At 43.3% G+C, this 27,650-nt stretch overlaps 2 protein-coding genes across 3 annotated transcripts; one reads left to right on the top strand and one right to left on the bottom strand.

Annotated features, from left to right (window-relative positions):
* Positions 1 to 2,552: 2,552 nt before the first annotated feature.
* PRDX1 (peroxiredoxin 1) lies at positions 2,553 to 10,558 on the top strand. The gene is made up of 6 exons (XM_064147672.1): positions 2,553 to 2,649; positions 5,584 to 5,700; positions 6,694 to 6,847; positions 7,128 to 7,250; positions 8,545 to 8,675; positions 10,174 to 10,558. The coding sequence occupies exons 2-6, from the start codon at positions 5,595 to 5,597 to the stop codon at positions 10,257 to 10,259; spliced, it is 600 nt and encodes a 199-aa protein (XP_064003742.1). The 5' UTR covers positions 2,553 to 2,649; positions 5,584 to 5,594; the 3' UTR covers positions 10,260 to 10,558.
* A 9,403-nt stretch (positions 10,559 to 19,961) lies between these two features.
* On the bottom strand, positions 19,962 to 25,907 carry MMACHC (metabolism of cobalamin associated C). Of its 2 annotated transcripts, none has more exons than XM_064147679.1 (4): positions 25,759 to 25,907; positions 23,361 to 23,555; positions 22,834 to 22,986; positions 19,962 to 22,281 (listed from the first exon to the last, which is right to left on the bottom strand). In XM_064147679.1, exons 1-4 carry the CDS (start codon positions 25,828 to 25,830, stop codon positions 21,970 to 21,972), a joined length of 732 nt encoding a protein of 243 aa, XP_064003749.1. In that variant the 5' UTR covers positions 25,831 to 25,907; the 3' UTR covers positions 19,962 to 21,969. The 2 variants fall into 2 exon arrangements, with proteins under 2 accessions (XP_064003749.1, XP_064003750.1); XM_064147680.1 differs by lacking the exon at positions 25,759 to 25,907 and adding an exon at positions 25,245 to 25,416.
* Between the last annotated feature and the right edge of the window lie 1,743 nt (positions 25,908 to 27,650).

Raw genomic sequence — 27,650 nt, forward strand, 5'->3', positions numbered from 1 at the left:
TGAAAATAGATGATACCTGAGTTATGTGAAAACATTAACAAACCTCAGCCTCTAATAATGTAATAAGGAGAAAAAGAGAAAAGATAAAGATGGCTGAAACATTTGTCATCAAAAGGCAGGGATTATCCAAACATACAGTAATAAAGTTTGTTACTTTAAAAAATATATTCATGCAGAGAAGGAAGAGGTAATACAAAACATTTTAAACCAGAATTGCAGTCTTTGCTTGAGTAAAACAAGGAAAGCAATTATGTGCATTGTATATTTAATAGTATGCAATTGTTTTCATCAAAACTATCATGCACCATCTGCTTGTTCATAATTGCCCTGCGGCTTGTGAACATGTCAGTTGTTGAATTTTCAGTTTCCTTTTGCATCTCTTATATTATAATGTCCCCACATGGCCAGGGTTTTACTGTGCCTCTGGTGGTACCATGTGTGTACAGTAAGTCCAGGATTTGGAAGGCTTTCTGCATGTGCAAAGTTCATCTCTGCAGAAGAAGAGTGATAATGTCCTAAAGTGTTGTCTTCAGAGGGCATGCACAGATCCTCTCTGCTGCAGAATTGATGTGTGTATGCTCAAGGTGCGTGTCCAGGCTTGCTCAAACCCAGTTCACACTGCTGTTTCAGTCACAGTCACCTTACTCTATAGAAGTCCTGGATACACTTAGGTAAAATTCCCAAATCCTCTTCTGATAACATGCATGGAAAACCAAACAAGTGGTAGTGTTCAGAAATAGGACCTGTTTCTTTGTTTTTACACTCTGCAGGCGTTTGTTTTTTTCACAATGGAGACCCATTCCCAACCAAGGTATGCAGGGGATATTGTGATCAGTAGGATACATGTAAAATCTGGCATGGTTACCAATTTGTGAATCCTTGGATACTTTCAGTGCTGTGGCACTACAAGGCCATCTCCCCTCGTTAATGCATAAACTACTTATTGTGGTCATAGCTGCATGGATACGTGTAAAGAAGTCTACACTGGGGCTCTGTGCTAATCGGGTACAAGCTGATCCTGTCTGGCAGCTGTTTTAGCAGAGCATTACACTCTGGAAACTGATATTTGGAAAGGACAGTTGAGAAACTAATCAAAAACAATGAGGCCATGGACATATGAATGGAAATGCAATGCTTAAGGCACAAACTTTGAACTGCATTGCAGCAGCTATGCAAAAGGGGTGTATTACGTATCTGAAGCATGAGAAATGAGCATAACAAGCTTTAAAGGAGTCTGAAATCATGAGAAAGTTATTACTGCTTTGTCTATCGGTAAACATACCAGAGTTGCAGAAAGACTACATTGTTCTACAGGTTTTAATTAGGACTGCCTGATCTTTCAGGGGTTAATTTGTTCACAGGTTCATGGCTTGAGAGGTAGGCATATATGTGTCAACTCACAGACCTCATATCCTCACAACACTCATGTTAAGAAAGTAACAAACTGTTTCTGTAGAAGATTAAGCATGCTGTAACAGAAAGAACACCATCGAGCTGAGCACAGATTTTTTTCCCCCAAATACATATATACTTTATTTTGCAATTGTTAAGGAGTAATATAGGAATGAAACCAGGTATCTCTTGGGTAAACCATCACATGGACATAGTCACCCAGCAACACTACACAGTGAAGTGGATTGTAAACATTTAAAGTTTGTTAATCCTATATTTGCTTAATTACAATTTATAATTAACAGGCGTTAAGAAACCCAAGTGTAAACTGCAAAGCAGACAAAAATCAGTTGGCAAAGATTTTTATCATGTTTCACTAAAGCAAACAATTTCTGTCATTGATATATCCTTAATGGCTATTGGTATTCATTATCTAACAAAGCTTTTCTATTTAAATCCTGTGTTTAATCCTCAAAAAAGTACCATGCTGCTTCACATTGGCCTTGGATACAAACACTGAGAAGCTGCTAGTCAGCGTTTCCATCCTACTCCCGATCTTAAAGGTTAACGCTTAGTTTAGCTGTCATTTTTATTGTTGAGTTGCATGACTTGGCTTGGTCTCCCCGCTGTCAGAGAAGAATCATAAAGAATCAATGAAAGCGCAGGGAATGACTGTCGGGTTCAGGAGGTAGTTGGTACTGCAGAGCTACAGAATGGAGATGCCCCAACTGGCTCGCACTGCATACGGCCATTGGTTTCTTAACAGGTCTGATTTTATTGAAGCCAATGTCCAACTCCCGCTCTCCTAATGACAGGCCGTTCACCTCTTTGCCTCAAAACCCTCTGCCTCTTTGATGACTTATACCAAGGCATTAAAACCCCCGTGATTTCTTCTTGCAACAAGACAACCGAATCCCCTTCCCGTTGCTTACAGCCATCAGAATAGGTATTTCCACAACATCCCCTCGGACCGAATCTATAGAGTTTTTCCCATCTGTTCACGCTCTTCTGCCGCTACACACAGCCCGGGCCGTGTCCCTGCAGCGATAAGCGGAGCCTCCCCGCTATCGCGGGAGCGGCGAGGCCCGCCGCAGATGTGCCGAGTCACGCTGCCCTGGCAGGCGGCGGCGGGGGGCGGTGGCGACCCCGAGCTCCCGCGCCGTCTCCTCGCGAGAGCGGAGCGGCTATAAAGGGGGCGGCGCGGAAAGGCTGCCGCAGTTGGTGCGTTCTGCCGTTGTGGTGTGTGCTTGCATCTGTGTAAGTGCGGGGTGGGGAGAGTTGGGCGCGGGGGGGGAAGGGACGGGAGAAGAGCCGTAGGAGCGCATTTGTGGTGGAGCGGCATGGGGATGGTGTTTGCATAGGATTTTGCGCATTGCGGGTTTGCTGCCTTTCCCCCCCCCCCCCCCGCCCCTCCTCACCGATTTATGTTGTGTGTTTTGTTGTCCCCTCCCCCTCTGCGCGGGTGGTCCCTTGAGCGAAGCGTGGGGCGAGCTTTTGCTCTCTGCATCCCACTTTCCCACAGAAGCACCCTGGGGAGGCTGCCGCTTTTCTCCCTTGTTTAGTTATTCTTTGTTTTTAGGGTGGCGGGGAGCGATAACTGGTCCCTGCGCTCAGGCCTTTATCGGCTCTCCCGGCCGTGCCGCGCAGGGAGGGGCCGCGGGGTGATCTGCGGGAAGGGGGGGGGCGGCTGTGCAGCTTGGCTGCCGGGAGCGGTGCGGGCTTACCGTGCCCCCGCAGCCCTGCGAGGCCGCAGGCCTTGTCTCAGTGGTGGACGATGGGTGAGCGGGGCGGCGTCCCGCTTCGCTGTCCTTACAAGTAACATAAAATGGTAGATTCGGCTTCGTGAGAGATTCAGTTTGGCGGGAGCGTGCAGGGGTACAGGTGCCCCCACTGCCGAGCAGTGCGGGGGCCTTTTGCACAGGTGGATGGATGCGCTGGTCTCTTCCTCGGAGCATTTTGGGCTATAAAAGGTGTTCCGTGGTTTGTGTGTAGCCGTCTGCGGTGTACTGCGACCGAAGAGAGCAGTGGCAATATTGCTGTGTTCTGACCGCAGCGCAGCAACTAAACCGCGTTTTTGTGACAGGTGGGAAGGCTGATGGTGTATTTCGAAGTGACCTTTCGCTTTTGCTCAAGGTGTCCTAAAGCTATGAATTGCTAGCGAAGAGTGAAGGTGTAGCTAGTTGTAATTGGAGTGTGAAAATAAAGGAGGCCATGTGGCTGTGAACAACAGAGAGCTGTTCTGACCTGATTCAAATGCACTTGATCTGCAGTGCCCGTTCTCCTTTTCTCTCGAATGAAAGGAAATCACATTGAGGCTGTGGTCTGTCCTCCTGTTAGTTAGGAAGTGATGTGGCTAAAAATCCAACCAGAGCACAGCGAGGAAAAAAAGGCAGAAATGTTGGCAGGTTTCCGAAGAAAGCAGATGCTGCAGTACAAGGCAGCTGAATTCTGCCAATATTAAAGACTTTCATATGACCAGAAAAAGGGGCAATAACTTGTAGTTTTAGAAAGGGGAACTAGCAAAGAACAGTCTACCAGCTTTTATTTGGCATGGAATACCTGGTAAAATACTCCAGGCAGTGGCTAATGGAACAAGTGTAGGAGGGCTGGCATGCTGCTGAGCGAAAGTATGACCTTGAGCTTAAGTAATGGGTCAGAACGCAATTTAGTGAGAAAACGTGTGGTCGTGCACTCCAGGCACAACATCTCTTGCTCAGTAGTTGGAGGCATCTCAAATAAATACTGTGCAATGGCTGTCCCCCACCCCTCTTAAAAAGCTGCTTTGAGAGCTGCAGCTGCAGTCATGGCGACATGGGATGCTTGGCCAGAGGGATTATCCATGTCTTTCTGCTAGAGTGCTTCAGTGCAGTCCTGTGAATGCTCTGTAGTTCGGGCCACCTTTGATCTTACAATTTGAGTCTGGTGCATTTGAAAACTAAACCTTTAGATGAGCATGGGGATAAAGGTTTGCTGCAAAAGACAGAATGCTGAACACGTTGGCACTTCTCAAAATGAAAACTGAGAGGTAGCTGATCAGTGACAACAAACTGTCAGGGTATGCGAGAGAAACTTCTAGAGTTAAAAACCATTGCTAGAAAGACTAAACTTGGATCAAAAGTTAAATGCTTACTGGCTTATGGCTAGTTCTTCAGAATGGAAGTGGCCACTATGGAGGAAGGAGACAAAAATGAGATGCACTCAGTCTTTTTTTGAATGGACTTAGTGCCTTGCAGGCAGGTCTTGGAAGAATCCTTGGTTCTCAGCAATGCTCATAGTAACCTTTCAGGGGCTCTGCCCGGGGCAGCTAGTGTATAGGCCAACTTGAGTGAAATCACTTTAAAGGAGGTTTTGTGAGCCGAAGAAACAGCGTTCATAAAGTTACCTATTTGAAAGGTTGTGTTTTGGAATTCTAAAGTGATATGCATTGTGCTCAGACTGAGCTGGGTGTATTATTGCACATGACTGGCTTCTAGGACAAGCAGCTAGAAGTGGAATTCTCTTGTCCTTGTGTGTCCTCTTTCAGTGGACCTAAGGATTTAAAAACATGGCTGACTGATTTAAGATTTGGTGAAATTTTAAGTGTTAGGATGGAGTGTAATTGCCATATATACTGTGGGTCACTTTGCAAATAAAACAAGGTTTAATTGTTTGGAAGTGTAGTTATGCAGAACACTGTCTGGGGATTAAGAGAAGTTGGTCTGGAGTCAAGAGGAAGATCATGTTTGAGATCTTAAATTCCTCTGTAAAATTGAGCAAGGATCCTTTCATCAAACATAACTCAGACTAAACCCATCCAAGAGTGGAACAGGAGGAGTTAGTGGGTACTATTAGAACTCTAGGCTATCCCTTTCCTGGACTTGGAGTTTTTGCTGGCAAAAGATAACCGTTTTGGTATCATAAGGAGGCTAGTGAGCAAGATCTAGTGCTAGCAGCCTATATAGTGGCATCTATGCTGTGGCTGTTGAACAACATCTTACTGTGCTACTTTAGGGGAAAAAAAGATAGTGTTGACTGAACTACCCACGTGACAGAGTTGAAACTGATTTCACTCTTAAGCATTGTGCTGCAAGACAAAGTGCTGATAAACTGTCTTTGTTCAGTGCAAATTGATAAGGTGCTTCAAGTAAATGCTTTGTTTTCAAGTCCAAATGCATCATGATCTAAACTGTTTTCTTATTAACTCTTATCCAGACTAAATCAAGATGTCTTCAGGAAATGCTTTCATTGGAAAACCAGCCCCTAACTTTACTGCCACGGCTGTGATGCCAGATGGACAATTCAAAGACATCAAACTCTCTGACTATAAAGGTAAACTTGGATGCTTCTTTAATTGCACATCCTCCCCTGGCCATAGGCAGCAGGGGAGGATATCTAAAAATGCATCTTGTTTTAGTTTTGAAGTCATAATGACCACTTGGCAAAAGGCTGAAATACCCAACTTGGGCTGTGGTTCTCAGTGACGGCTGTCAGCTGATAGGAACCTGTCAGCAGAGTGGGTGAATGTTGCAGCTATGATAATTGTTGCTCATTAGCATAAAACTCCTCTAAACTGTAATCTTGCGTCAGGGTTCTTTGTCATTGTGGTTGTTGTTATAACATCTGCAGACTGTGGGACAGTTAAGTCTTCACCTGTAGGCTTTCTCTTAATGGAGAGTAGATTTTTGTGTGTGTTTATGTATTTTTTTCCCCCTCTCTAACCAAGTTCTTTTCTCTAGAATACTGGCAAAATAGTAAAATATTTGCCTTACCAAAAATTGTACTGAAATTGAAGGGAAAGCCTGAAGTACTGAAGTATTAATATGAATAGCTTTAGAAAGACATTTCTAATGAAGCTGCAGCCCTCAGGCCACGTGAGGGTGGTGAGTGGGTGTAGAATATTCACCTACTCAATTAAAATGTCTCCTTGGCTCATAATATTTTTGGACCTGTGCCATTTCTGCATTTTTAACAGTGAACTGCAGGGTCTCCTAGTGCAGGTACAAGATCTACTCTGGGCAGGTCTCTGAGTAGATCCAGGAGACAAGCAATTCCTGTCCAATTTGACAGTCTGATTTTTGGAGACTTTGGAGGGTAGGGTTCTGCACTACCAGCTTTAGAGTGGCCTTGAAGAGTGTTATAAAGGGTATTGGCTGAAGTGAAAATCCCCTAGGTCCTTTATGGTTTTACCACCTATATAGCAAGGCTTAAAACAGAGGCACCTTGCCATTTATTCTTTAGCCTCTGTCAGTATATGAATGGCTGCTGTTGAATATGACAGCTTTGAAAAAGACAAGAGATTTACTGGTTATCTTACTCTTTCAGGAAAATATGTTGTTTTTTTCTTCTACCCCCTGGACTTCACATTTGTCTGTCCAACTGAAATTATTGCATACAGTGACAGAGCTGATGAATTCAAGAAAATTAACTGTGAAGTAATTGGAGCTTCTGTTGACTCTCACTTTTGTCACCTTGCCTGGTAAGGATCAGCTTTTTAACTTACTAGCGTGTTCTCTTGGGTCTCAGATCTTGCAGGAACTGATTCTTGAATGTATTGACATGCCTACTGAAGTATCAAATAAAGGGACTTAAAGTATTAGCAATGCCAGGTGCTTCTGAGCAGAACTGAGCATACCATTCTGTTGTTTTGTTGACTCATGGCAGACAATGCAGTATTGCAGAAGGTGCCAACTTCTGTTGTATGTTATACTTTATTGTGAGCTGTCCATATTTTTAATGTGTCAACTTATTATTTTTAGGATCAACACTCCTAAGAAACAAGGTGGCTTGGGTACTATGAAAATCCCATTGCTTTCTGACACAAATCGTGCCATTGCCAAAGAATATGGAGTACTGAAAGAGGATGAAGGTATTGCATACAGGTAATATGCAAGAAGGTAAACTTGTATTGCAGAGCCTCAAGAGGAGATAAATCTCAGGTTCAAGTACATGCCTTATTCTAATCAAAAGTGTCTAGCACTCCCAGCAGATATTAGTAAACTATAGATTGCAATTAAATGAATTAAATGACATTACCTAGACAACTCAAGCTTAAGTCTTGGGGGTGATGACCTAAAACATCACTTGCCTTAAAGATAAGTGCTCTCAGCCTTTGGAGGAGTTAGCTTAGGCACTGTTCTGAGTCAAGGAGAGACTACTTGACTGCTTGCTTGCTGCTCTGAAGGGACCATCTCAATTTGACAGGACTTTGTACTTTAGTTAAATCTGATCTGGTCAGAGGTTCATAAACCTCTCTTGACCCAGCTGTTTCATTGGCTGAGGGCCTTCTCTGTTAATCAAAGGGTTCCCTATTCCTCAATGTCTCAACCCTCAAACCCTGCAGCTTTGAGCAGTTTGAAAGGTTCAGCTTTTATTGGAGTGGGTGTGCCTGCCACAACTTGTTGAAAGTCCTGTGCTGCAATACCTGGGGCATGTCAGATGAACACAGAGCTTGAGTACATTTGAATGCCTGCAGCAAGCTGAAGCTATTTTACATGTATCAAGTGTGTTCAAGTGAGATTCTACTTGACTCTTAATGTTGAGGCTTCTCATGGTGTTGATAAGATAGATCAGTGTGTGCTATTTCCCCTGGCATCTGCACAGTGCAGGAGCCTTGTGTGAGGTGAGCTTCTGTAAACATTGGGAACGTAAGACCTATGTATGGATTACAGATATTTAATGGTTGAAGTACAGATTTAATTAAACCTAAGCCTTATCTTCTAATCATCTGCTCAATTTAAGTTGCTGAGGGAGCTGAACTTCTGCAACTCTTAAAATTACTTTGGAGGACTGAGCCATTGCTGGGGTTTTCTTTGACTCTGAGAACACTTTTCTTCAATTCACTGCTTTTCCCTGGGTTTCTCTTCCATTTTCTGGTGGGTGTTTTTGTTGTGTGTGGTGTTTTTTTCACTAGTATCCTTAACACAGGAAGCGTTGTCTTCCTGGATTGATATTTTGACTTAACTCTTCATTCTTCTAGTTTCTGCTGAAAGTTACAGCTTTCTACTGCTAAAGTTTCAGAGCTGTGTATAGACTGGAGGTGTTAATATTTACAAAGAGTCACTAACTAGGTGACTGCCAGAATAGAATACAGAACCTGAAGCACTGAAACTTGCTTCAGTCTCATCAGTCTTTGAAAAACTGTGTTTAACGTCAGGGCTGTTTGGATTTTCTTAGGGGTCTGTTCATAATTGATGACAAGGGGATCTTGAGGCAGATAACAATCAATGATCTTCCTGTTGGACGCTCTGTTGATGAAACCCTCAGGCTTGTCCAGGCCTTCCAGTTTACAGATAAACATGGAGAAGGTAAGAGGTTTTGACCTAGAAAACAGTGTTAACTAGGTAGGGTAAACCAAGATTTACTGAAAGGTACAGAGTACATATATTGATCTGTGCACAGCAAGTAATTGTGCTTCTTCAAACACAGCTGGTTTTTAAAGCTGTTTTTTTGAAGATCCCGTAGTGCAGTGCTACCTTTATCCTATTTCAGTAGTCTGAATACTTGCTGCTGTCAAAGTGTCACTTAAATCAGTTTTGTACTAGATGTCTTGTTAAGCACATAGCAATTGTCTCAACTTGAAGCAGAAGTGAAGCGCATGCAATAACATAGCCTGGAAGGGTGAACAAAATTCAGACTGCTCTCAGATTCAGTGTGTTGAGACCATCAGTTCTAATGCAGTGTTTTATATAAACTGTTAGATAAAGCATTTAAATTCACAGAAAGGCTGCTGATACTTGCACCCATGTATAGTGAGGAGAAAATTGAAGGTCTTTGTGTCCACAGTTCAAGAGTAATAAGGTGCTTGAGGCTAGTAACCTGTGCAGGCATTAAAGGCACTGCTTGAGGCTAGCAACCTTTGCAGGCATTAAAGGCACTGCAGATGAGAGGTTTAAACCAGGTTATGGAAACTGAAAATTGCTAGGTAGGTATTATTAGTCTCCACCTGTCATTAATGTGTTGCTGCTGGTCATATTTAACTTGCTGCAGAACTGGTAAATCAATCACAAATTTTAATAGAACAAGCTACTGTTGTATTGTAGCCTAAAGAGTCAGTGCTTCTCAACTTGTATGCTAATCTGTCTGCTGAGAAGACAGTCCTAATGCTTGTTGGTGGAACAGTCACATTTCCTGTAAATGAAGCCTAGGGTTTACTATGCCTTAGAGTGGCCAAAAGATGACAGTAGTGCTTCCTCCAGAATTAGGACTGCAGTCTTGCCTCACTCTGGTCTATCCTGCTTTAGATATGTAGCAACACTCAAAGCTGAGAATGTTGTAGCTAAATTTGCCAGTCTTGTGTGGAGCAAGCATCAAAGCCTTGCATAGCTGTAGACAAGGGAAGACTGTCCAAAAAATACTGCTCAGCATTTTTTGAGGCATTTCAGCTCTGCTGCATAGTGGCCTTTTGATAGCCATGTGGAGGAACTAAAGACAGTTTAGTGGAGAGAAGGAAGAATAAACTGGAGAATGGGACTAGAGCTGATTTAGAGATAAGGAGAACATAGGCTTAACTGGATCCAAGGAGGGAAGTACTGTAGTAGTTGTAAAACCCTTTCTGACCCAGGTTGCTGTAGTTGGTCAAGCTGTCACCTTGCTGTAAAGCTTCAGTAAAGTTTTTAAGCAGGGTGGGGAGGGGTGTGTGTGTTTTCTGGCCATACACCTGGTTCCTTGGGTGCTGTTACCTAGTGAAAATGCACCTTCTGTATGTTGCAAAGGTGTCTGTGTTTGTTGCTAATTGGCTCTAATGTGTGGGAAAAAAATCCTCTGTAGGAGCATATGTTAAGATTTAAACATTTTTCATTGCAGTGTGCCCAGCTGGCTGGAAGCCTGGCAGTGACACAATCAAGCCTGATGTTCAGAAAAGTAAAGAGTATTTTGCCAAGCAGAAATAAACTTCTAGTCTTGAATGGAAACTAGTATGCCTTACATAACGAACAAGCATCAGTTACTGAACTTTGACTAAGTCACTGCATCCAAGTCAAGGATTCATGCTGTAGGTATAAACAGTAACTTTTTTACTTGAAGGAAAGTTTGTCCTGTTGACAGTACCTTCATAGAAAATCTAAATGATCAGTATCTGTATATCAAGTCCTGTTGACTTTAGTGACAATGCTGTGTATGTGGTTAGCCATGTATTGCATATAGAGCAGTGGTATCCTTTTGTAACTCTATTAAACTTGTGGAAAAAGCATACTGTCTACTCTTCTTCTGTTGTCACCAGAAGACCTGAAGGCAGCGCAAGCTGCACTTTTGAAAGCTGTGTCTACTGAGCTGGCTGCAGAGATAGCTCAATTCCTCAGGCCCTTGACACCAGCATTGGAATGGAGGTACCAACACGTAGTTTTGCACTAATAAAGCACTGTCTATACTCTTCATGACTCTCCTACTAAGCAAAGGAACATGGTTTGTGTCCATGTTGTTTGTCAGATGTAAGCAATACTACAGTGTCCAGAACATGAACCATAAATGTGACTGGCAAGAGCTGGGTGTATTTTCACACACTGTCAACTTCTTTTTGCATCTACTTTGATTGCAACTATGACTGTTTGACAGATGTGGGGGAGTCAACATTCAGTTTGAACACTGTAAAAAGTGGAAGATGGGGCCTTCTGAAAGGCAAGCTTCCTTGGATGTATAGCATTAACCCTACTGTCTTGCACTACATGGAATGGAAATGAGAATGTGCCAGTTAGCCCTCTCTGGAGATATTCAAGACCCACCTCGATGCATTTGTGTGATCTGGTATAGGGAATCCAATTCTGGCATGGGAGTTGGACTAGATGATAGTTTGAGGTCCCTTTTAGCCTCTAACATTCTGTGATCTATTGAAGTCATATGATTAGGATCAAAAGGGCAGCACTACAATCAAGTATATGGATGATCTCAGCCTTGGCTTTGATCTTTGTATTCCAAATGATTATGTGCATACTGTATAACTCAAAGCATGTGACCGTGGCCTTAAGTTACATTAAAGCCATGTCTGCTGTTTAGCTTCATGGTTAAAGGTGGCTTGTAATAAAGCCTGGAACTTCAGAGTAAACTGTTTGGATAAGGAGCTATTACCTAGCAGAGTTACATATCTGTAAAGACTAAACTATTAAAGGCTTGTGTCCTCAAGTAAACACGCTCTGAGCTGCTTAAAGTGAACAGTAACAAAAATCAAGGCCCAGGGCTGCATAACATGAGTCAGAAGGGAAAGTTATATGCCTGGAGAAGTGAACTTTCTTTTGCAGTTAGGCTTCTTTCATAAATCTGTTGTTTTCTTACTATTAAATCCTGAAATAAGACCCAGGACAGTAGCTATTTTAATATTTAAGTGCCATGAATCTTACTGAAGCTGTTAAAGTGATGCTTAGTTTGATCACTTTTGCTTAATATTTACAGTACAATTTATCTCAGTAGGTTAATGTAGGACCATTTATATCTTATATACAAGATGTGGTTCAAGGTAAGCAAATGAACACTTACCAGAATGGCTGAGCCCAAAGCTGTCTATCAAACTTTCCTAGAAAAAGGAGTGAGGTTGGGACTAATCTAATGTAAAACTTAGTTATTTTAAGGCTAACAGAGCTAGACCTGTTGTTAAATTCATTTAACCAGTTCTTTGGAGGGTCTATAAGCGTGGTCTAGTCCTGCAGAATGAGTACCTACTTTGGTGTGGCTAAAGTGACTTCTGCTCTTGCTGGGAAGTGAAACGGCACCTGTGCATACAGTGCTACACGGTCCTGGTAACTCCTGCTGGCATGGCAGACGAGCCTGTTCTATGCCCTGACTTGAGAGCCTTTGTGTTAGCGGCCGAGTTCAGCCCCTCACAGCAATAAAAACGGCCTTTAACTCCTCCGAGTGCGTTCACCCTGCAGCTGTGAACAACGCCTGGGGACGAAAGGCAGGGGCTAGCTGCACGCTCTCCTCTCCCTTGCCGTGGAGGACAAAGGCTCTCCTTCGTGTTCTGGCCCTGGCCCGAAGGCGTCTCCACGGGCTTTCCCCGGCCCCCGGCGGCGGGGCTGCAGGCTCCGGCGGTGGCTGCGGGCCCTGCCCACACCGGGGCGCCTCCCGCCGCTCCCGCAGGCGCACGCGGAGGCCGGGGATTGGCTGCGGCGGGGGGCGCGCGGCTGTGGCGGGGGGCGCTGGGGCTGCTTCGCGGTGTGTGGCTGTGGCCGCCTCGGAACGCAGGTCAGAGTCGCCTTGAGGGGAAGTCTGGGCACAGGGATGTACCCTGCAAATAGCTGTGGGCTTCACGTGTTTCCTTTGGTGCCTTGGTGCTTTCCCGCGCTGGTCGTGTGGGGATTCTTGCTCAGACAGGGAGCTGGTTACCTGCTGGCGTCCGCCCTCGGTGCTAACGAACACTGCTCACTTCTTTGAGTTCTTTCCTGGAGAAGAGGAGGCTCAGGGGTGACCTTATTGCTGTCTACAACTACCTGAGAGGTGGTTGTGGCCAGGGGGAGGTTGCTCTCTTCTCTCAGGTGGCTAGCACCAGAACGAGAGGACACAGCCTCAGGTTGTGGCCAGGGGGAGGTTGCTCTCTTCTCTCAGGTGGCCAGCACCAGAACGAGAGGACACAGCCTCAGGCTGCACCAGGGGAGATTTAGGCTCGAGGTGAGGAGCAAGTTCTTCACTGAGAGAGTCATTGGACACTGGAATGGGCTGCCTGGGGAGGTGGTGGAGTCGCTGTCCCTGGAGCTGTTCAAGGCAAGATTGGACGTGGCACTTGGTGCCATGGTCTAGCCTTGAGCTCTGTGGTAAAGGGTTGGACTTGATGATCTGTGAGGTCTCTTCCAATCCTAATAATACTGTGATATACTGTGTGTACCATCCAAAGGCACAGTTTGAATACCTCCCAGCTTTTAAATGCCCCAACAGTCATGCTCATATATTAACTATTTCAAAAGTGGTTAATCTTGAGACCTACCTAAGTTGCTACTAGAAAAAAAACCTCTGTGACTGAGGAAAACATCTCGGCTATAGTTTGTCTGCTGCTGTCCGCTTGGGAGTTCACCTGCCGAGGCACTGCTAACAGTATGGGTTTAAACGTCATAGTCGCTGGTGAAATTCAAAGCTGCCAAGACACCAAAATACCTTTGGATTAAGAACTGCATTCCATGTTTGCACGGAATGACTCACTGGGAATGAATAACGTGAAACAATTGCCCATATGAGGCATTCATGGGAACACCTGCCACACAGTCATTTTGATGTTCCCAAGAGTGTAACACAGAATAGGTAACACGAAAGACTTCAAGAGTCGGTTTTACTTATCCTCTTAAACTCCATATCGATTCAGATGTAGCTTGGAATTTCTGTTTAAGTGCTCTGAGGCCTTCACTCCAAGTACTGAGATATCTCAGATGGGGGTAATTTTTATGACATCCAAGTAATTACAATCCTTATTTGTTGAGAAACACTTTTTTTCCCATATGTACCAAGATGCCTGTTGCATTTTCACTATATTGTGAACTGCTTTTGCTTTCATGATCGATCATGATCAATGTGTGACATTATTTCCCAGTGAGTTACCTCATCACACATTAAAACTCATCAAAGACATCAGAAGTTTTAGTGACAAGACCTGTAGCTATACTAGTTAGTGATTTTTTTCCCTGAAGATGCATACAGCAGATGCTATTTAGAGGGGATTGTATTCCTATCAAAAGCAAAGAGCCAATGGAAACAAACAGGCTGAACATGAGCCAGCAGTGTGTCCAGGTGGCCAGGAGAGCCAATGGCATCCTGGCCTAGATCAGGAATAGTGTGGCCAGTAGGGCAAGGGAGGTTATTCTTCCCCTGTACTCAGCACTGGTCAGGCCACACCTTGAGTGCTGTGTCCAGTTCTGGGCCTCTCAGTTTAAGAGAGATGTTGAGGTACTGGAACGTGTCCATAGAAGAGCGACAAAGCTGTTGAGGGGCCTGGAGCACAGCCCTGAGAGGAGAGGCTGAGGGAGCTGGGGTTGTTTAGCCTAGAGGAGGCTCAGGGGTGACCTCATTGCTGTCTACATCTACCTGAAGGGAGGTTGTAACCAGGCGGGGGTTGCTCTCTTCTCCCAGGCAACCAGCAACAGAACAAGGGGACACAGTCTCAAGCTGTGCCAGGGGAGGTATAGGCTGGATGTTAGGAGGAAGTTGTTCACAGAGAGAGTGATTGGCATTGGAATGGGCTGCCCAGGAAGGTGGTGGAGTTGCTGTCCCTGGAGGTGTTCAAGAAAAGACTGGATGAGGCACTTAGTGCCATGGTCTAGTTGACTGGCTAGGGCTGGGTGCTAGGTTGGACTGGATGATTTGGAGGTCTCTTCCAACCTGGTAGATTCTAGGATTCTATGTACTAACAGTCATCTATGGACAGCATGATAATGAAATTTGCTGTATTTTAATATATATTGGTTTTGAGGGCTGAACTACTTGCTTATGCTGGTAAGCAGCTATCATAGGTATAATTCTACAAATATAGCTGATTTTATCTGAGATCTGTAAAACTGTTAAAACTATATAATATTTCAGATTTATGTGCAACAGTAGCTGACAAGAGCCTTTGAAACTGCACTTTAACACCTGTGGTGAAGTAGCCTTGGCTTCACCTATTGGGTAGTGTGATCTTGCCCTCAAAATAAATATCAAAGGTCATGTTCACTGCAGTATTCCAGACAATGGCTTAGGGTACTGATTTGTCTGATCTTTTTGAAGACCGAGTAAAAGTGGCAGGAAGTTAATCCATGCTTTGCATTCTTCATATGTTATCTAAAATTAAGTCTATTTACTCCCATATTTCTGTGCTAGATGTTAAAGTTTGTAGAGAATAGTACTTGTATAAATGACAGGATTTTTTGGTATATGTGATACGAAACAGTGCATCAGATTTTAATTTGATACATTATGTGTTTATCATAGAAAACACAGAATGTCTTTTGATATTTGACATACAGAACCTAAACTTGACTAGATTTCTTACATCTTTAAGGAGTATGTTTTTTAAAAACTAACAACTTCATATTTATTTGTAGATGTTTATATGAAAAAAAAAAAAACCTTAGTAATATGTAGATAATAACTCTGTGTTGGTTAGGCCACACCTTGAGTACTGTATCCAGTTCTGGGTCCCTCAGTTTAAGAAAGATGTTGAGATGCTTGAACGTGTCCAGAGAAGGGCAACAACGCTAGTAAGAGGGCTGGAGGAGAGGCTGAGAGAGTTGGGGTTGTTCAGCCTGGAGAAGAGGAGGCTCAGGGGAGACCTTATTGCTCTCTACAACTACATGAAAGGAGGTTGTAGCCAAGTGGAGGTTGATCTCTTCTCCCAGGCATCCAGTGACAGAACAAGAGGACACAATCTCAAGCTGTGCCAGGGCAGGTTTAGGCTGGATGTTAGGAAGAAGTTCTTCACAGAAGAAGTGATTACCATTGGAATGGGCTGCCAGGGGAGGTGGTGGAGTCACCATTCCTGGAGGTGCTTAGAAGGAGGCTGGATGAGGCACTTAGTGCCATGGTTTAGTTAATTAGAAGGGTTAGGTGATAGGTTGGACTCCATGGTCTCAGAGGTCTTTTCCAACCTGGTTCATTCTGTGATTCTGTGAATTACCACTTAGTACAAAACCAGTTTCTTCCTAGTTTTGAAGAATATTCTAAAAGGTTATGAAGTTTATAAAGTGCTGTTTTCTTAAGTGCTTCATAGCCTTTTTATCAGACCTTTGATTCATAGGTTATTAGATTGTCCAACAAATCATTATGTTTCAAAGAACAAAAGCAATTAGTTTTGCATTTCATAGCCTTCTCTTCTCCAGGCTGAATTCTGTGTGTCCTTGAGCAGTCAAATTTATATACTGAGCCTGACACCCCTTAGTGTGGAACATCCCTTTGGCTAGATTGGGTCCACTGTGCTGGTCATGCTTCCTCCCTCCTTGTGCATGTCCTTGCTGGCAGAGCATAGGAAATTGGAAAGTCCTTGACTTAAGATATGCACTACTAAAACATCACTGTGCTATCAACAGTATTCTCACCATAAATACAAAACACAGCACTGCACCAGCTACTAGGAAGAAAATTCATTCTGAGCCAAGAACAGGACAGGAGATAGGTATCTTTATGATTATGAATATATGAGCTTCTATTTCAGTACTAGAAGAGAAAAACAGATATATTTTCCTTTAACATACAGTCAGAACAGATTTATTTTAGCTGTCCACATGCCTGTGTTTTTATCATGTCACTAGTCAAACACTGGTTTAAGTACTTCACAGAATATAAATGTATGATATTACAGAGTGGCTTTGCAGGCCAAAGTGTGCAAATCAAACAGATCTGCATTATCAACTCTCCATGGTGTGCACCCATGGCTACAGGAGAATAAGTTGCCATTGTGATGTGAATTGTTTGTAGTGCTCTTGAACAAGAGACACAATTGTGGTAAGCTTTTCTTACCACACCTAGTGATGATAGGTTGGGACCTTAATGTGAAACTTGGCTCTTTCACCTGAAACTTAAATCATTGTACATATTATGGGACACGTGCCTGAATTTGAAGTGCTGCCGTGCTAGATACCATTTGACCACAGATACATGAGCCTTTGTGAAGTCATTAAGATTGCCCTGTCCTGAAACTGTGAGCCCAATAGATTTATGTTCCATACTCTACAGCATGCACTGTATTTTTGAAGTGTCTGCATTGACAAATGAGATCAATACCCTTTGTCAACAATGTCTTTACACTTCATGTAATTTTAAATTAACATTTAATCAAATTCACTTTTCATAAAAATATTTTTTTATTGCAATTGGGGTTTTTATGTTATGGAAGAAGAGCTTGCTGAAAAAGAAAAGATAGAAGCAACAGTGAATGCTACAGGAAGACAGAACAATACAGAAAAAAAGGGTTGTGACATGAAAAAAACAAAGCCTTAAACTGGCCAGTTCCTTTAAAAGGAGTATGAACGTTTATGCAGTCATAGCAAAACTACTAATTCTGCAGAAATGTAAGATTTTGTATAGTAATTCTCAACCCACAAAATACCCCACCCCCTTCTGTCTTTACTTACAGAAATTATCCTATCCCATGCTTTGTTTTACATGAGAAAAAAAACCTCCAAACACACAACAATTTAGTGTTAAGGTGTATGATTTCCATTTCTGTCTGAAGACAGAAAAAAACCCCATAATCAGATTCCCATTCAGAATTTCCTTTAGGAAATGTTTTGGAGAAATAAAACAAACAGTTATTAAAATGAAATACCTTGCTCACTGCCATTATGTACAAACAATAAAAAACCCCACACAACGTAAAACGAGAAATGCATTATAGATGAATGATGTTTTTCCAGGAAGAAGCCATTTCAAATACTTTTTATACATGTACAACCCCATTTTGCAGGTTGTGGTATATTGTTAGAGAGTTTTTAAGTACTCCAATAAAGTATCTTATTGTTCATTCTATTTTTTTAAGTTTCTCACTCTATTTGCCATTATTGTGTTTCAGTTTTTAAGAAAAAAACCCAAAACAAAACACCAACAAAAATCCCACCCTACTTTTCTTATAAAATACTGGTTTTATAAGGAATTTGAGTATCTATTGGCTTTTTTCCAGATGCAGAGAGAAAAGCCAAGCATGTTTGTATTCCTTGGTGCTGTTTCCTCCTTGAAAACCTAGAAGGGAAGTGCTCTGTTCCCTTTCTGAAGCAAACATGATGGATGATCTGTTAACAGGATAGATGATAGGACAGGAAGCCAACTTAACAGGAAAAAAAATGTCTTAAATACATTTATCCATTTTGGTAAGTGAATTTGTGAGAGGTTGCAGAGGTACAGCTGGCTCTCTGCTGTAGTAAATGGCAAAACCCCACTTCCCCTTAGAGGAAGGAACTTTGGAACTGTTGCCACTTCATCAGTATTCAAAGCTAACTTTTTTAACGTAATATTTACATAGGGATGAACAAACAGTGCTGATTCAGATTACTTTTTACAGACAAATTCAAATCACTGTGCATTAGCAGTAATTTAACTTACATTATATAAGTAACAGATAAACCACTAAAAAGTTTTGATCACAAATTAATATAAGAGACCATGTATACAACACTGAAGGAGTAAAATTGTGCTTATGACCCAGAAGAGGGCAACATAGGCCAACAAAAAATTATATACATATGCTTAAAAAAATTAAATCCCAGAAGAGTGCACTGCTCTCACAAAGTTGGCTATTTTTGTCTGACACAACAGCACCAATTTATACAGAAAACAGTCTTTAGGTGTTTCATAGTTTAGAGGAAGACAGGACTGTTACAAGCTGCTCTTTTTACAAGAGGAAATAAGGCAACATTAGGAATTAAGTTTGTCAAACTCAACTTCGCACACCCCAAAGAAACATTAGTGCCTTTTCTTCCTGAAATGCAATCATTTTCACCAAAAAACACCCAGACAACTGTTTCCTCAAGTGTTTTTCCATTTCGGAGCAATAACTCTGATAGCTGCTTGTCACCAGATTAGATTGGTGCAGTTAGCATTTTCTGTCACATCTTTAAATTCTGTTATTTTAAGGTTAATTTAAAAGGGACTGATATTATGTGCCTGAAAACATTACAAATTAGTTAGCTTTTTATAGAATACTACCTTGAAATACACCAAATTCCTAAAACTTAATTCAAGTAGCTTGTTAAAAGTTATAGTATTTTTTTTTACTGTTCAGTTCTTGCATACTCACCCTATAGGCTATATTGAGGGGAAAATATTTTAATAAATGTTTAAAAATTAGGATTTAGAGAAGAACTTGTCTGCAAATGTAAAGCGTGATACTTGAACTAGTAATTCTATCCAAGTATTTGCAATTACTTGTCTGACATTTGCAAGTGCTCAAAATAAGAGCATCTTCACAATGCCTGAGGATCCACCTCACCATGTCGAGTCTTGTCCCTAGAGATAAGTAAAACAGGTTCTCAAACTTCAGTTTTATAAGACAAACACCATTATACTCCATCCGGCAAGGGAAGAGCATTACTAGCTGCAGCTGTGGCTCTCGGTGACCTGGCTAAGAGAAGGCCTGTACAAACCAATCCGGTTCACTCCAAAATTACTGCAGTGGCAATGGATATGCTACTAATATTTGTACTCAGTTCTGCCTGACGTTAACTCTGCCAGAAGCACAAAGCCCACAGATTTGCCCTTACTGTGACTCAGTATTCACCAATATGTTTTAACAAAAAAGAATTCCAGTGCTTGCAGGTATTACTTTCAAGGTACTGAGGGAAGATCCCTCAAGCATCAGTTACCTATCACTGGATACCTTCAACTTTTGTTACTGCAAGAACAGAGGAAGAAATACAAGTGCACTGTCATGTGCTTCCTGTTAAATGATCTTGTTGAAATAACCTGGGAAAGATAAACATATGTTAGACTTACTCATAATGTGCTGTACATTGTTTTTTTATATCCCAGGTGAGCCTGCTGTAATAGATTACCAACTTCTACTAAGATAACTTACCTTCTATTTTGTTTTCAGATACTGGATGTTGTGTGTCTGAGGCAGCTTCCTATTTTCAATATGTTAAAGCCACAGTTCTCTCACTTGAACATCTTTAGGCCTCAAAGTGTATTGTTTAAACAAAAATACTCAACACTGAGGATTACTTACAACTTTTTAAGTTTTATTAACCAAAATACCATGTGAATAGAAATAAATTACAAAAGTTGAAATGAAAGGACTATGCTAATCTGTTTAACAAATCATCTGAAACAAAACATTAAATATTTAAAAGAAATCAACCCCAGAATAGCAAAATATTTTAATTTAAATTGTTATTTATGTATGTAAAACTAATGTAAAAATAGAAATCTCATTCCATTCTGTATTTATCCTTCTAAGAGAATCAGTCTTTTGTATATGTTACTAATATGAAGCATCAGTTTAAGTCCCTGTTAAATTACAGTTCAGTTGGGAAGCTCTGGAAGATCGAGTTGCATTTCAATCAGAAATAATTCTACAACAAACAGATTTTTTTAAAATGTCATCATTTTGCTTAAATTGAAAACCACAGTGCCTTAGTCAGCTGTGGTGAAGACAGCATGGAAAGCAACAAAGACTTTTTTGTAACAGCAAATACACTGCACAAACCCAGTGATCACATGCTCATTGCTCCCTGTACAGGAAAACAAACTCATTATGTTGAATTTTTATTATATTTTATATATGGAATATGAAAAACTGTATCAAGCAGTGACTTATTGTGAGGGCAACTTTAGTGTTTGAGTCTTTAAATATAAAGGGCTAAGTTCTGCAAAGTATTTTTGCATCACCGTGTTGCCATCAAGGAAAGGGAAAAAGTGCTTAATGATTTGCAGCATTGCACCACAGTCAAGTAACTAAACTCCCACAAAATACTGTTTTAATTGATTATATCTTATTTTAATGAGGCTTGAGCATCAAAGTGCTTTAAAATAAATTAATTTCTGATTCACAGTACCATTGTAACCTCTGAACATATCTACTAAGTCATCTAAAAGTTACATGTATGTCTGAAGATGTTTTGTGCAGCAGTGTAAGTAACAAGAACGTCATGAACATTTTCTCTCTTTTTTGTCCTCTGCTTGTTGCCTGGCATGTGACAATGCTTCATGTAGTGTTTTTTTGTGTGCATGCAGGTTTACAATCCCTCCCCTTACAGTAAGTATAACAGGAAACTGTGTAATTAAAACTGGGGGTGGGGTTGGCGTGTGCTGGCATGGCACTGTAAAATATTTTAAATAAAAACCTCATCTCCCTGTCTTTCATATTCAGTAAAACCTCCACATAGATATTTTTCCAAATATTTTAGCTGGCTGCTCTGCACAATGGATAAATGCTTAAAACTGACCTAAAGATGTCACCTTGTTCTGAGAAGCTGACCCTGGGCGAAAAGGAAACAGCAGACTCAGCTATGACATTTGCACTGTCCCTTTCATAACTACCCTGAAGGAGGTGTCTGCTGTTGGCTCTTTTCCTTGTTCCTACTCCAAGTATGGGATCATACTGCTCAGTGAAACAATCTTTGGAACTTTCTTTTGGATGTTAAGGAATGGAAGCATTAGAAGACTACTTAAATAAATTAAACCAGCTTCACTGCAAGTGAAGGGATACAAGGCCAATCTTCCTTCTGAGGAAGGCAAGACTGAAAAGCTTGAGCACTTGTTCATTAAGAACTTACGACACATGATAATAAAATACTGGGTACATCTAAAAAAAGTGTCTGCCATGAATTCAGATGGGAAAAGAAGATATTGGAGTGCAGTGACAAAAGTAACTTTTGTTTTTTCTCTTAGACAAAATAAACCAAATATTCTGGAGAACAAAACCGATTTCTCTAACGAGCAGCACAGGTTTTCCAGTTGCCAGGGTGTCTGAACATTTCCTAACCAAAGACTTATGGGCACCTTACCGTACTCCCAAAAAGCCACATGAAACAGAACAGACCTCTGCCACCTTACTCCACACTGCAAGTACTCTGATGCAGTGATTCCGCTGAGATGCTGATGTTTGGAATGAGACTGCTTGGATTTACCACCTCTGTATCAGCATACTGTTTTCCTCAGCACAGAGGCAAAGGTGATGATTTACACTTTGCTTGCCCTCTGGTCCCCTTCATGGAGCCACGTTACTCAATGAAATGTGCTTCTCTGGGCTTCACACGTCAGTCCTAGCAGTTTGAATCTCTCTGCTGGAGGAGTGGCAAAGTAGGCTCTTTGCTCCTCTGAATACCTTTCCTTCACTTCAATTATGTCTCGGTAGCGGCCATCCTTCCAGTGGAAATTGAACTGCTCCAGCAGCTCAATTCTTTTCTCCTCTGTGCTCACACAGTCAATAGGGGCAGACTGTTTCAGCAACAGTACCTGAATATCTGGGAAGAGGAGGAGACCCCGGATGGCAAACCAACCGCCATACTTGGGATGGATACATACACCATAGATCTTCTGGAAGAAAAGAAAGGAGGGATCTACAATGTCTCACCTTGTGTCTAGTAATGGTTACGAGTTCAAAGCATCAAGTTTTGATGCAACCTCTCACACTTCTAGCCCTGTTTAGAGTGCTACATGGAGAAGAAAGGAAAGCTCTTTCCTGAACACACATCTCAAAACATTGCATTTCATTCCCATTTTCCCATGCCCTTACACACCACCCTGTAATGTGGTGGGAGGTCCCTTTTAGAAAAATCTAACACAGAAACTAACCTTACTGCAGGGTTTTTTCTTCCTGTTTATAATGCCCCAAGCAGCAAGTCTTCTTTTATGCTTCAAATTATTATCATCTCTAAGTAGATTTAATGGAACAAGATACTCTTCTCCATGCATCCATTTCCCTATAATCATGAAGAATCCTGGAAGCTTCCCACTCCTGTCTGAAACACTTTATGCACCAGTATAGGATCTAGATTTTGTATTTCCCACCATAAAAAAATGGTGAGTAGCTGCATGATTCAGTGATTGCCATGTATTGATTATTCCCAGGCTGTATTTTTGCCTCACCTTTTTTCCCCAAGGATCAAGCTTCACATCCTTCCTTTGGTAGTAATATGCAGCTCCAGCAACATGAGCAGCTGTCTGTGCCAAGAACTTGGGCTTTCGGCTGGGCAGAATCTCATAGTCAAAAATGACATCCACCTTCTGGTCAGGGAATTTCTGAGAGAATTATAGAAGTGTGAGCCCAGGCTCATGGGAAAGTATTTGCCACTACAGAAGTGCTGGACACCAGCAAATCAGGCACAAGATGTAGAGATTTCTACATCTTGCTACTGAAATTCATCAGCAAGCTTGTGGCCTTAGGTTTTCAAACAATGACTGTAAAGCACTCTACACAGCTACAGGCTGTAGCAGTAAAGAGACAAAATATGCAATGCAAATAAAGCAGGTCAACCTGAGGACGTTCTTACCATCATTAATAATGCTTTGCCATTCCAAAGTGCAAGGGTAGGAACTTGGAAGACTTTGTCTACTGTTCAACTCACCTGGTTATAGGCACAATAATAAAACAAATTGGTATTTCAGGTTCTTACCTCCTTCATGCGTGATAAATGATGAGAAACACACTGATCCACAGGATCCCTGATAATTTTCAACCGTTCTTTGTTGATAAAAGGTTTCAAGGCTTTATCAAACATCGAAGGTGTGCTGAGAACCACAAAGGCCAGTGTGTCATCTGGGTAGGGGAGATGAAAGGCTGGCTGGAGAACAGCATTGTACCATCCAACCTTTGGCAAAACAAAACAAATCTCCATTAAAACAGGGATACCATTCTTGTGTAAGTGGGCATGCAGAAACTTCAGAAAGAGCTGTAGCCACCTTCATTTGCACCTCAGATATGCTGCCTGCCTAGTGCCTGCCATTCAAACTAAGCTGTTTTGCATACTGAGATTTGCAGTTTCTGGAAGCTGTACCTGAGAGATAAAAATCATCCAATGCATTCAGCTCAAAACTGTCCTTTATGCTCTGATCAAAAAATAGTATTGTCCATTGTTTTGGTTTTAAGTTTTCAGGTTTTTTTTCTTTATCTTCAACTATCAAAAAACTGGTACTCATTTTGCTCAATGCAATGACAAATTGCATGGTTTATTCCTTCAGTAAGAAACACTTAAGTGTGAAAACAAAGGATGTGAAAGTTCCTAGTAGTGCTAAAATTCCCCAGAGCTGTCAGCTGTAGTGCACAGAGTGTGACATACTCACATTATGATACTTATTTCCAGAGCTGAACGTATTAGAACAGTACAGAAACAAGGCAGCAAGCCAGGGCCGCAAGGAGACGTGAGCAAGGGGATAGGGCTCAGACCAGCTGTCAAGCAGGAGGTAATATCTGAAACCTCCTGCACTGATGTATGGCACAGCGGCATTGGTCCGTTAATACGTTATGACAACTTCCACTCTCCCAGGATGCCACATAGAGCAGACCTGGCATTCAGAGATGCCAAGTAACATAGCTCTTGAGCCTGAAAACAAAAATACTGGTCACCACAGGTGACAGTGGCAGAACTACCCATACAGAAACACACAACCATAAGTACCTTATACCAGCCTCCAAACTGAAGCAGTTTTGTGGCTCCTGTTTAAGATGCTGAATTGGGATGTTACAAGAAATTAAGAGAGATGTGAATCTGAGGTTTGCCAATTTTCAGTATACATCAGCCAGTGCACCAGGGCTAGCTGTATGGGAATTAAATCTATAGAGAGGCAGTGCTCTGAGGTTGCCCTCTGGTAGCTGTAATCCTTCTGATTTGGGCACTGCTGTTGCTCTCTGTTGCTGTGCTTTGGGAGAGCAGAGTTAAATTCTCCAAATTCTGAAGATTTCACTTCTCTTTTACTTTCTGTAAAATCAAGAATACAGCAGAAACTACAGATATTTCAGGTGACAAATACATTCCTCAAGGAAAGGAAGGTTGACTTGTATTTGATTGTAGATTTGTATTTGATACTGCAGTATGATTTATTGCAGATTGCCCCTGGCATGGGCCAAACACGAATGCCAAATTTTGGTGGAAAGCAAGCGTATACATTTTCAACACGGAGTACACTGGAATAAGGTGCCTCAGTTGCAAGAAGACCGAATGAGCTGACTTGTTAGTTGGCCCTTCACAGATGAGGTCATCTGCACTTTAGTATACCAGTGCCTCTACTTTTAGATTAAAAATTAACCTTGCTTAGAGGACTTTACGCTGTACTGGTCCAACTCTTCTGACTCTATTGGACTAGGGCCAACACAAAGGTCCTGAGCAAACCTGCAGTTCAGCTGGTACACAGCTGGTGTCAAGACACAATAACCGTGAGCCAGCTTTAACATCTTGAACAACCCCCTCATGCTTCTCCATTACCCGCGCCGGCAGCAGCGTAACGCGGCCCAGTGAGCGCCGCAGCAAGGCCCTGGCCCCGTACAGCACCATCCGCCTCACCTGCAGCAGCGGGAGGCGTGAGCGGCTCCACGGTGGGGCCCTGGCGCCACTCACAGTCACCCTCACACTGCCGCTTCCCCTGGAGCTCGGCGTGAGGGGCGGAGCTGCGCCCGCTAAGGCTCGGGCGAACAGCGCCGCCTCCTGGCAGCCGCGCAAGGAGCACCACGGACCCCGCCACGGCTAGTGCGGGGGGCTCGTCCTGCTTGCCTCCGGCCCAAGCCTGTTCCAGGCAGAAGCTTCGCTCCCGGAGACTAAGCAGCCTCCCGAGCCGGCAGCGTGCTGCCCCGAGCCGGGGCTGACCGGAGAAGCAAAAGACCTGCCCTCCCCACCAGCTCTTGCCGCGGGGCACCTCAACAGAGACCTGCGCCTCGACTCGGTCACCCTGTCCGCAGCAGTAACTCCCTGCTTCGGGAACCGCCACTGTCCCGACACTCCTCCAACCCCGGCCATAGTGACGTCGATCCGAGTGACGTCACCGCGGATTGCGTCATGGCGAGCCCCGTGACGTCAGTACCTTGAAGGCGTGCACTTCGAAGCCGAAGGGCCCCAAGGCAGCGCGGAGCCGCTCCGCCACGCGCTGCTCCATGCTGCCGCGGCGCGGGGCACGGCGGGAAGGGTAGTTCTGGCGGCGCGAGGCACCACGGGAGGCGCGGGGGCCCGGCTGCGCGTTCTGGGCGGCTCGCTGCTGCGCAAGGTGTGCTGGGATTTGTAGTGCGCACAGTCCTCCCCACCGCGACCGCCTGCCCGGCGGGGACTCCATGTCCCGGCGGGGACTCCATGTCCCGGCGGGCTCCGCGCCGCCCGGAGCCCGTGCGGTGTGAGGGGTGGCTCCCTCTGCTGCGAGGTAGGCGCTGGGCCGTTCGCGAGTCGTAGCGTCCTTTAGGTAGGTTGGAAAGGACTTTTAAGATCATTGGGGCCAGCTGTTAACCCAACGCTGCCAGGTCACCACTGAACTGTGTTCCTCAGCAACCACATTTTCACGTCTTCTACACATCTGCGGGGACGGAGACTCCGCCACTTCCCTGGGCAGCGTGTTTCAGTGCTTGACAACTGATCATTTGTTTTTAATGAAATCATCTTTTGATTAAATAAGTTTGCCTAATGTCCAAGCGAAACCTTCCCTGGTGCAGCATGAACCTGTTTTCTCTTGTCTTACTGCTTCTTGCTTGTAAGAGTGGAACAATCCTCATCTTGCTATAACCTCCTTTCAGGTAGCTGAATGCGGTCTCCCCATTAGCTTCCTCTTCTCTAAGCCAAACAACCGAAGTTCCCTCCGCTGTTCCTCATAAAACGTGTCCTAGACCCCGCACTTGCTTTGTTGCTTCCTATAGACATGCTCCATGTCAATCTTAAAGCGTGAGGAACCCAAAGCTGAAGCTGGTGTTCGAGGCGTGGTCTCATCCCTGCGGAGCACGGGGCAATCACTGGCCCTAGTTCTGCTGGCCACACTGTTTCTGATACAAGTCAGAATGCCGTTGGCCTTCCTGGCCACCTGGGCACAACGCTGACTCATAGCCAGAAGGCTGTCTCAGGACAGGAGGGAAGGCTTCTGAAAGTCATCTGCTGAGCTAAGCAGTGGAGCAGCTGGGTGCCAGCAGGGTGCTGCGGAGCAGTATTTGTGCCGCTCACACTCCTCGGCAGCTGCCAGTGAGCTCCTGCTGTCTGTGTGTAGCACGTTGCTCCTGTGGTGATCAGTGGGTGCATTGATAGTCTTGGCACAGGCCTGCCATTTCTAACGGCTATGTGTGATCATGTAGCTTGAGTGGGAAAGGGAAGAATTTTGGTATCTTGATGTATGCCCTGGCCAGTTTCCAGGCTCCTGGCTGCAGTGCTTGCTGAGGCAAGTTTAATGATGCGGCAGGCCCAGGTGGGCTCTTCCCTTCACAGCCCCTGGTAATGTCTTGCATTTGATCTGCTGTGGGTTTGCAGCTTGACAGACTAGGCTCTGAAAAAGCTGTGTCTGAGGAGCACCTGCCTGGCAGCCAGCAGCCTTGTTGTACTTCATGTGTCTCCACATGTGAGGCAGAAGTGGAGCTAACAACCACCGGAAACCAAAGCGATTTGAGATCTCTGTTGAGATTGTCTCACTTCTCAGAGCAACTTTTCCTAGCACAGTTACACAGTGTGCCCATCCATGCCACAGCACCCCATATTGTGCATATTTTTCTTTCATCATACAGTGTTTGAAGGCCCCACCTTCCTGTGTGGGTGGACACTGCTCACTAAAACAAGGCCTTTATGCTGGTAATACTTTCTCCTTCCTGATCTGAAAGTACATGTTCTTTGCAACTTCCCTATTCCCTACCCAACACATTTGCTACATTGGAGATCAAGCCTCAGATTTGGATCTCCTTACCCTAATCTTTGTAACGGCTTAACATAATCTTTACAGTTCTTGGGCAATGT

This window comes from Pogoniulus pusillus, chromosome 8 (genome assembly GCF_015220805.1).
Source record: "Pogoniulus pusillus isolate bPogPus1 chromosome 8, bPogPus1.pri, whole genome shotgun sequence".
NCBI lineage: Eukaryota > Metazoa > Chordata > Aves > Piciformes > Lybiidae > Pogoniulus > Pogoniulus pusillus.

What these genes read in the sequence shown, in the direction of transcription:
- MMACHC (XM_064147679.1), bottom strand. Translation starts at nt 25,830, where the DNA reads ATGGAGCAGCGCGTGGCGGAGCGGCTCCGCGCTGCCTTGGGGCCCTTC. An exon ending in TCGAAGTGCACGCCTTCAAG is followed by an intron (nt 23,556 to 25,758) that starts GTACTGACGTCA and finishes GTTTTGCCAAAG; the next exon opens with GTTGGATGGTACAATGCTGT. An exon ending in ATTTATCACGCATGAAGGAG is followed by an intron (nt 22,987 to 23,360) that starts GTAAGAACCTGA and finishes TAATTCTCTCAG; the next exon opens with AAATTCCCTGACCAGAAGGT.
- PRDX1 (XM_064147672.1), top strand. Translation starts at nt 5,595, where the DNA reads ATGTCTTCAGGAAATGCTTTCATTGGAAAACCAGCCCCTAACTTTACT. An exon ending in CACTTTTGTCACCTTGCCTG is followed by an intron (nt 6,848 to 7,127) that starts GTAAGGATCAGC and finishes TATTATTTTTAG; the next exon opens with GATCAACACTCCTAAGAAAC. An exon ending in GATGAAGGTATTGCATACAG is followed by an intron (nt 7,251 to 8,544) that starts GTAATATGCAAG and finishes GGATTTTCTTAG; the next exon opens with GGGTCTGTTCATAATTGATG.